General features: G+C 38.4%; 1 gene segment (V, D, J or C); it reads right to left on the bottom strand.

The window, feature by feature from the left end:
- Window positions 1–7228: 7228 nt before the first annotated feature.
- On the bottom strand, window positions 7229–7581 carry LOC123235729. The segment is given in 2 exon segments: window positions 7229–7440; window positions 7536–7581. Coding segments are annotated over 2 exon segments (258 nt in total).
- Window positions 7582–9786: the final 2205 nt, after the last annotated feature.

The following is a 9786-nucleotide window of genomic DNA, read 5'->3' as shown; positions in this document are numbered from 1 at the left end:
GTTTCACTGGCACATAATTGGGAAAAATTGCACCTTGTCATTGTTTTAATTACATCTTCATTGGTATTGCTGCATTTGCCCTTTTCATTTTTGGTATTGGTAACCTTGGTTTTCATTTTAAAAATAAAATTAACCAATGATTTACTTATTTTCTTTGTTTCTCATAAAATAAACTTATAGTTTAGTAGTCTTTTTTATTTTCAATTTTATTTATCACTCCTTTGCCTCAGGACCTCTATTCTTTGGGCACCTAAATCAATATTACTCCTCTGTTCACCTGCACCTTTGAGATAAGTGAGTCTTCTCTTTAGGGCCCCTCTTCCTTTGCAACTGCAAGCATTCCTTTTTTCCTGGAATTTGTGACCTCAACATAGACATAGGCCATGGAGTTGCCTAAAAAAATCATGCTCTTAAGAGGATAAGCACACATGCTAGGAGTTAAGATGAAAAAATGAAGGACATTCTATTACATTTTATATACATATATACCCACACACAATAAATAACCTCAAAACATAGGAAAGCTGGAGAAACATATCTTACTGGGCTAAAAAGGAAGAGTAGCCCAGGCAAAATAGCATCTGTAGGAAATGGCAGAACTCAAACCAGACCGAAATGCTGCTACTCTGGCAGAGGCAATCAAGCTGCAGAACAGGAATGAACCCAGCCTGAGCCACTTGACATAGGTATAGAAGCAGAGAGGGCAGGGTGGGAGACCATCCCAACTTGAGCTCCTCCTTATGGCTAGCAAAGTCAGAGAGGGCATGAAACTTAAAAATGCTTGTATGGCAGCAGAGCATGTGAGGGAACAAAGCAGTGGGCATGAGACTGGCACAGAATAAGCTACTGCACAGGAGGAGAGAAGGTAGAGGTCAGGAATCTGCATTCTCTGATGAAGCAGCACAAAGCCTGAGTCAGTGAATTAGCAGAGGGGGCTCCAGTACAGCCTAAGACACTCTGAAAGAGTTGCAAAGACAGAATTAGCATGAAATCTGCTCACTTCCATGAGATAGCAAAGCAACAGAGTGGGGGACTGACCCAGCCTAAGACACTCTAAAATAGGGACAACAAAGGCAGAGGGCAGGAACTTATATACTCCCTCTTGGCAGCAGAGAGCCTGAGGCAACAAAGCAGTGGAGGTGAGGAACTGGACTAGCCTAAGATACTCTGATATACTCATTAAGATATACTTGCATTCAGCAATGTGTAAGGCAGTGAAGTGACACAGTGCCTGTGGCAGCAGAACCCAAATCAAGGGATTTAACCAACTTAAGTCACTTAGCAGGGGCAGGGTGGGAGACCAGGGAAGCAGTAGAGTGGGGGCCAGCCAGCAGAGAGTGTCCATGAAACAACAGAGGCACTAAATTAACACAGGGCACTAAATTTAGCTAGACAAAATAGCTGCAAACTTCCTCAGTTCAAGCCAGCAAGGCCACCCCCTCAACACACATATCCAAGGAAACAAGGATCTGTAAGTGTTAAGATTAATGGTTTGGCTAAATATATGGAAATTATAAATCTTTTATTTATAAAGTAGAGAAATACAAAAGGGTAGAAAAGACATTAGCCTATCTAACTAAATATTGTTCCAGTGCTTGGCTCAGCCAGGACTTGTTAACCTTCAATCAGAATTAAACTATCTCAAGAAGACAGGAAGGGAAAACCAGCTATCCACTCACCCAAGACAATGACTGGAGCTGAAGGTGACCCTGAGGCCTACTTTCTTCTTTGGGTCAACCTTCTTGAAGCCGACTTCCTTCTTGGAGTGACTCTCTTCTTGGAGTTCACCCTCTTCTTGGAGTTCACCCTTTTCTTGGAGTTCACCCTCTTCTTGGAGTGACTCTTTTCTTGGAGTTCACTCTCTACTAGCCTCCTTCACCAGCCTGCCTTCATGACTTTTATGGTGGTTTCCTGTCCCTGCCCCTTTTCATAAGGGTCAATCACAGCTTCCAAATTGTCTGAGTTCTCACTTTTGGAACCACACCTTTCTGAGTGTGTGAACTCTTAAGTTTCTGGCTTGTTCTCAAGTAAGGTGTGAACTCACAGAGAACCAAGAATTCCCTTTCACAGGGCCTAACCAGATACCAGATAAAAGTACTCTGTAAGCTTGGAGCAGTGTTCCCTCCACACCAGGAACAGAGAAGAATCTCAACAGATACATAAGGTAACAAGGAAAATAATAATTAGAAAAATGAGCTACAGACAAAGGAAAAACACCTGAATTTAGAGAGTTACTTTAGTGAAAGGGAAGGCCAATGCAGGAACTCAGAAGAGGACAGCATTGCCATAAAGAAAATATGGAAAGCCTCAAAAGAAAGTGTGAAAGTATATCAGTCCTCAAAATAATCCCTGGGGGAAAAAAAGCTAAAAAGAAGTAACAAAACCAAATAATAAGAAAGAAGGGAAGCAAACATGAAAAAAAAAAAAGCAACATTATATCACATTCCTCTATCAAGGGTTTGGTATTTAAAATCTATGAATAATTAGAATACATATTATGAATATATATATACATATGCATGTTTACATATACAAACATATATGTATATATGCATGTACATGTGTGTATATAGATGTATGTACATGTACACACACGCATCCACACACACACTCAAATGTTTATGAATCCAAAAGCCATTTCACAATGTATACTTAGTCAAAGCATATGAGCAAACAGTTCTCTCCAGAATTGGAAACTCAATGATTTGAAAAAATGAAAATCACTAATAATAAGCGAAATGCAAGACTGAAGGAGGTACAGCCAAGATGGTAGAGACCCAGAAAGCTCAAACCTCTCTAAAAGCTGTTTTTGGTTTTGTTTTGTTTTTTTTAATTTCAGGTTTGAGGCACTTAGGAACTGCTGAACATTTTCAAAGGAGAAGGCTGCCTTTGCCTTAATACAGCAAGAATATGCAAGAAAGATACAATAACACTTAGCTTCTATTCTATTCTATTCTATTCTTTTCTATTCTATTCTATTCTATTCTACCCTACCCTTGTTTCCATCTTGAAATACATCCAATTAATAAATCATGAGGGTATGGCAACTGGTGTGGGTTCAGGCACCCATAATCTCTGAGAAATCCAAATTACACATAGTTGAGACTTTTAAAGCTTCTCAATCAAAAAGTTGCTTCAGGAATGCTGGAATCAGTCAAGTTGTGTGAGAAGAAGAAATTACCAGGCCAGACTCTAGAAAGCTAGAATAGAAGGAAGTTTTGTGGGACTTCTTTGTGGAGGTGAAAGTTCTTTTCAATTATATCTATTGATTGAGAACTGGCTAAACACTGGTACATTTATTTACATTCATGGAAAATTACTTGGTATTAAGAAATTATGAATATCCTGAATATAGAAAACATAGAAAGATCTTTATCAACGGATTCAGAAAGAAACAAGCAGAGTTAAGAAACAATAACTATGACAACTTCAGTATAAAAGGAAAAAACAACCCATACTGAAAGACAAAAAGAGTGAATGTTTCATAATTACAAAAACCAGACTCCAAAGAAAATTATAAGATGCTTCTACTCCACAACTTTGTGAAGATAAAGGGTCTCACAAAAATGTAATTGCATATAATTCCAGACTTTTGAAATGTACAAATAGCTTGTTGATTTTCTTCTCATCTTCATTTTTTCTTTAAAAATATGTTTGTATCTATGCACAAAGGGATCTTAAACTGTATATCCTTTAATCTAGCAATACCACAACTAAGTATGAATCACAAAGAGAATTTTATAAAGGGAAAAGAACCTATTTGCCCAAAAATACTTGTAGTAGCTCTTTTTGTGGTAGGAAAGAATTGGAATTAAAGGCATTTTCAATCAATTTGAGAATGGATGAAGAAGTTGTGATATATGCTGCTGATGGCATATTATTGTGCTATCAGAAATCATGAGCAGAATGATTTCAGGAAAACCTGGAAAGACTTGATGAATTGATGCAAAGTGAAGTGAATAGAGCCAAAAGAACATTGTACACAACAAAATTAATATTGTTTGATGAGTAATTGTGAATTACCTAGTTGTTCTCAACAATAAAGTGATCTAAAACAATCTCAAAAACTCTTGATGAAAAATGCCATATGCCTCCAGAGAAGGAACTGATGGGGTGGAGGGGTCTGGATGCAGACCAAAACATATTATATTTCACTTCCTTTTTTTTGAGATCTCCATAAAATAACTACCATGGAAAAATATTTTCCATGATTGCACATGTAAAATCTTAATCAGATTGCTAAGAGTCTCAAAAAGGGAGAAACAATAAGGTTAGAGGGAGAGAATTTGGGAATAATTTTTCAAAAAAGATAAATGTTCAAAATTGTTTTTACATGTAATTTTCTAAAGGGCTGGAGTCAAATCTATTAAGCTTCAAGTAAACTCAAAAGAGTTTGCATGATCTAAAATGAGTTGAGTCAGAATAAACTTTATTGAAAAAGATAAACTACATTATGCTGGTGTAGGCCCCAATAAGATCAGAGCCATCAGCTAGCCAGAATCAGTCATGCAGCTTAGGCAACACATCAGGCCCCTAAAACCCTTCCTGTAGTTGACAACAACTGGTTGGCCTTGTACTACCCACTGAAGCCAAATATTTCCCTGATAATCTGGACTAGATGGTTACATATTTACCTGTGATCTATTACCTATAGAAACTCCTGTTGAGAATCACTGAAGTAGTTCATTTCCATTATCCTTATCTTGTAATTACTTATTATTATGCTTTATGATACTTACCTAATCCTCTTACCTACATCACTTAGCCTATAAATTGTAGAACCCAACTTTGCTGCAGCTCTAAGAAGCTGTTCATGTAGTTCTTAGTCGGCACAGGCCCTCCTGTAAGCCCACTACCCATACTTCTGTAAAGAGCAAGGGCAAAAAGAGACGGTTTTTTGAAATGAAATGTTGGAGCTGCTAAGGAGGAGAATGACAGTTGAAAGGACTGCAGGGGGATCTTGGAAAAAAGAACCTGGAGGAGGGGACTTTTTGGAGGAGAAGAAGAAGAAGGAAAAAGAAGCAAAGAAGTTTCCTGGAGACCTCCAAAAGCTAAACTGAGGATTTATAGGACTCTAAAATCCCCAAAGAGTCTGTGATTTTCATCAGTGATCCTAAACAAAAACAAATTTTCATAGGATTTGGACTCCACACTGGAGCGGATCCCAAACTCCCCAAGATATCTCCTCCTGTCTTTACAAAGATCCTGTTCAGGCCAATTTGATAGTTCTTGATAGGAATAGTTTCAAATAGTATTTGGGAAAGGGGAGGAGAAAATGTGAGTTGTATCCAGTCCACTGGATCCTCATAAGGAAGGACCTGTAGGAAACTGATCAAATAAGGGTTCCTGATCCCACCATTCTATACCCACCTTCTTGTTCTTTGCAATAAACAATTCCAAGTGAGATTACAAGAGCCAAAGACGAGTTATCTCAAGGGAAAAGAGGGGAAAGGGGTCTAGAGGCAGCCTCACTTCCAGAGCTGCTGCCTCAGCCAGGACCCCCGTGGTGGGGCTGTATTGACAAAGGGGAGGCTTGTCTGAGTTGGGGTCCCTTGCCACATTGCCTGGAGTTCCCACTTATCCTACTCTTTTGAGAAGTGTTCCCTGCATCCTCTGAGGGCCAGCACGAATCTCCAAACAACCATCATTACTGGAGAAACCCCTCGATTGCCACACAATTGTAGTAGAGAGGCGGTAGAAAAGGGAAGCTGAGAGACATTTTCAACATTGGCCCACCTCTCTGGACACCTCATTCCCTCTAGTTTACCCCACTATTACACTTCTCACCCCAGCTCTAAGACGCACAAAGCTATTTCCAGAGTCAGATTCTGTCAAGGTACCAAAGCCAATAAATTAATAATAATTCTTAACACAAACATATGTATAAATTTATAATCACATATATAACATATATACACATGCACAGTATTTAATATTTAAAAGGAAAAAAACAACAAAATACTAGGATAAAGAGAGTAAAACTACAATAGTAAAAGTTCTCAATGTTCCCCTTTTAAATCAACCAAAAATAAAAAGTTACAAACCTGAATATAATTTAGGTGAAAAAATCTCTGATAATTATTGAATTTGAAAAGCAAACTATTAGTTTTCTTCTTCAAATGATGCCTACACAAATCTGGACATTCATGGAGGTATAAAAATTTAAGCTAATTCAGAGTATCAGAAATATTTAGCTTATCTTTTACTATCATACTATCTGTATTTATGATAAGAAAATTGTATTTGCTAAAGGAGAATTGAAAAATAGCTGGAAAAAAACAAGATATATATATATACATACACAGAAAGATCACATATATAAGCACACACATAAAGATGCATACACATACACACATATTTATATGGAATACATCTTTGTATAGATGTTAAACGTAGGATCTAGACTTAACCCTAATTAAATTAAGCCACCTCAGAAATTGAAAGTTAAAAGGAGATTATTCCACTCCCATTCACAGAGAAACATTGGGAGGACTGACCATGAATCCTGCTTTTACAGATTACAGCAAGCATCTTCTGCATAAGATCAAAGGTATTTTGATAGGATCACTGAAATTCTGAAACTCTGATTCCAATGAGAAGAGGCTATGGAGCACATATCCCACATTCTTAGGTAGCTGCCTGACAGCTCAAGATTAGAAAGAAGGTTTTAAAAAGGTATGTTCAGACTGACTCAGCACACTAGCTGACTTTCCTACATAATTATGTTTCTGAGTATATGAAAACACTGCAAGGATGCATGTAAGTAAATGTTCAGTAATTCCTGATTTATCATGTGACTGTCTCTACTTCGTATTTGACAACTTCACAGAAATTAGTCACCATGTACAAAATATGTAAACCACTAAACAACACATCTCCTCTCTGTGCCTCTGCTTACCAGAAAAAGGAAAGAGCATCAGAAACAAAAAGGAATTAAGATAGATGAATGTTCACTGGGATTTGAAAGAAAATCACAGACTTTGAAATTGAACTTGTCAGCCTCACTCTTCACCTGCTATTGTAACTGGGCTCCTTGTGCTCAGTGTTCTGGAGTTCCCTCCCTGTCATTCTCCACAAGAACTCTCTGAAGGAGGAGGTTTTTGTCTGCTCTCTCACTCCTCTCCTTTACTGTGTCTCTTGCACAGTAATACATGGCTGTGTCCTCAGCTTTCAGGGAATTCATCTGCAGGTGCAGCAGGTTGTTGCCATTGTCCCTGGAGATGGTGAATCAGCCTTTCACAAAGTCTGCATAGCTTGTGCTCCTTCCATCACCCCTAATGTATGAGACCCACTCTAGCCCCTTCTCTGGAGCCTGGCGGACCCAATTCATGCTATTGCTGCTGAAGGTGAATCCAGAAGCTTTGCAGGAGAGTTTCAGGGATCCTCCAGGCTGTCTCACGTCTCCCCCAGACTCCACCAGCTGAATATCACAATGGACACCTGCAAGGAAAGGGTCATTAGAGACAATAGTTACTCAGATCTATGACTTCAAAGACTCTTTCTTCCTTCAAAAAAACTTAACAAATGAAATCTACCTTGCAAAATAATCAGAAGGAAAATTCCCTTGAGTCTAAAGTCCATGATTCAGGCTGTACAGTGTCAGTCCTCAGTCGGGAAAGACCACACAAGGAGAAGCTCCTCTCCCAAAGCTGCAGACACAGGTTTTGTGCTGGGTTCATGCCTAGAAGGAGGAGCCGAATTTGCATGCTTTCCTCTGTTTAATAGGAGGAAGAGCAGCTGCCTTCACTGTGATGAATCCCTATTCTGAGCTACAGAAGCATGAAAACCCCAGAGTTAGTTCTAAAGCTCTGGGGAAGGCTGGTGACTCTAAAAATCATACTCATCAAGTATCACTGCGATGTCTCAGTGTCTATCCTCCATCACTCCATCTCATACATTCTCAGTAGCTCATTAGTTCCTTCTGTGTTCCTGGCCACCCATGAAATGAGTTGTTAATGTGTGTGGAAGTGGTGTAGTCATCTCAGATCATGAGTCTTATATACACCTGTTTCTTGTGAAGCATTGTCTTCAATCCAACTTCATGGGACAAAGGATAAATCAATGTAAAATCATTTATTAAGGAAGCACTGGTGGGAAATGCTGATGATACAGGAAAAAAAGATAAGAGCTCACCTTGCCCTCAAATGGCTCACATTCTAATGGATAGACAGCATGTAAATAATGTTATAAGAAATTAATAAGATGTTTAAGATTAGTTTTTGGGGAGGCTTAGCAAGCAGGGCTGGAGAATTCTAAATGGAATGGGGAAGCAGGAAGTGCTGCTTCTCTCTCTGAGATGGACTCCATGTTGGCTGGGGACAAGCTGTAACTGACCCCCAGGGAGACCTCAGAGGAAGTAGAATTTGTATCCTAATATCAATAGATATCCTAATAGAATTTGTATTCTAATATCAATAGAAAAAAGAAAGCCTGTGGGAAGTTTGGTTGAGACTATAAAGCCTAACTGGGGTTGCTGGTCAGCTCAGGTTGGTTTAGCTCCCTGACTTACCCAACTGAAGGAGTACTGGATGAAGACCTGGGAAAGCTATAACATCGCAGGATTTTGTCAGGACTCAGCAGTGAGAATCCCACTTTCATTCCTGGTATTCATTGTGCCCAGCCCTGCTATAGTCTCTAGCTTAGTGTTGATAAGTTCATTCCCTGACCCTGAGGCTTGCCCATAGACTGATAGAATAGAACCCCTTTTCCCTTCCTTCAAACTATAGTTCATTGAATTAAGCCCCTGTTTATAAAACCTTTTGTCAGTCTCCTCACTTGTTAGTTTCACAGTCTCCCTGGCTAGGTGGATCTGTGTTGGCAATTGGGTCTCCAACTGCCAAACTCATTCTAAATTGTATTTCCCCAATTTATTAATCCCAGTCTATTGCCTTGTCTTGTCTCTTACTCTTCCTCAGAACCTTGATAATATTTAATTTAACCCCCAGTTTTCCCCATAAGAATAACCAGATATATAAAACATACATAAAGAGATAATGAGGACTAATTTCAGAGGTTTAGACCCAGGGAACTACAAAAGACCTTCAACAGAAGTTGATATTTAAATTGAGATGTAAATGTAGCTGGGAAAACTAAGAGACAAAGGTTAGGAAGGACATTGCAGGTGTGGAGATGGCCAGTTCAAACACATAGAAACCAAGAAAGATGGAGTGTCATGGACATGAAACAGCAAAGAAGTCAGTGTAGTCAGATGTGAAAGTATAATGAAACTTTACAAGTAATTAAATTCAATTATAAATAGTTCATACCCTGGAGTCCCTTTATATTGAAATAGAGCAGGCCCACGTTCTTAAACTGTGTGTCATGGATTCCTGAAGTAGTCTGGTGAAGTCTATAGATTCTTCTCAGAATCATGTTTTATTTGCATAATACAAAATTACAAAGGAAGCTGATTATATTGAAATATAATAATTAATTTAAAAAAACAAAAAATTTATGGACATCAGGTTAAGAACCTCTGAGTGCTCTGATCTCTCATAGTTTCTTTCTAAAAGACAATTAACTTGCAAAGTCTCCTTAGTAAAGTAGATCTCTTAGTTCCCTCTCTTTCTCACATAGATTTTTTCTAAACATCACAGTTAACTGACAGTACCTAACAATGTATTCAGTCTCTCATAATGAAAGTAATAAAATATAAAGTTATGGTCTTCTTCACCTTTTACCTTTACTATTACGATGTATCTTAATTGATCTCCTTGGCTCAATTCTTTCACTTTTCCATTCCTCCCTTCTTTGTTTGCCAAAGTCATTTCCTAAGTTCCCAAACAT

This window comes from Gracilinanus agilis, chromosome 2 (assembly GCF_016433145.1).
Source record: "Gracilinanus agilis isolate LMUSP501 chromosome 2, AgileGrace, whole genome shotgun sequence".
Classification (NCBI taxonomy): Eukaryota; Metazoa; Chordata; class Mammalia; order Didelphimorphia; family Didelphidae; genus Gracilinanus; species Gracilinanus agilis.
Note: the sequence above shows the minus strand (reverse complement) of the source record. Positions and strands in the feature narration are given on the sequence as shown.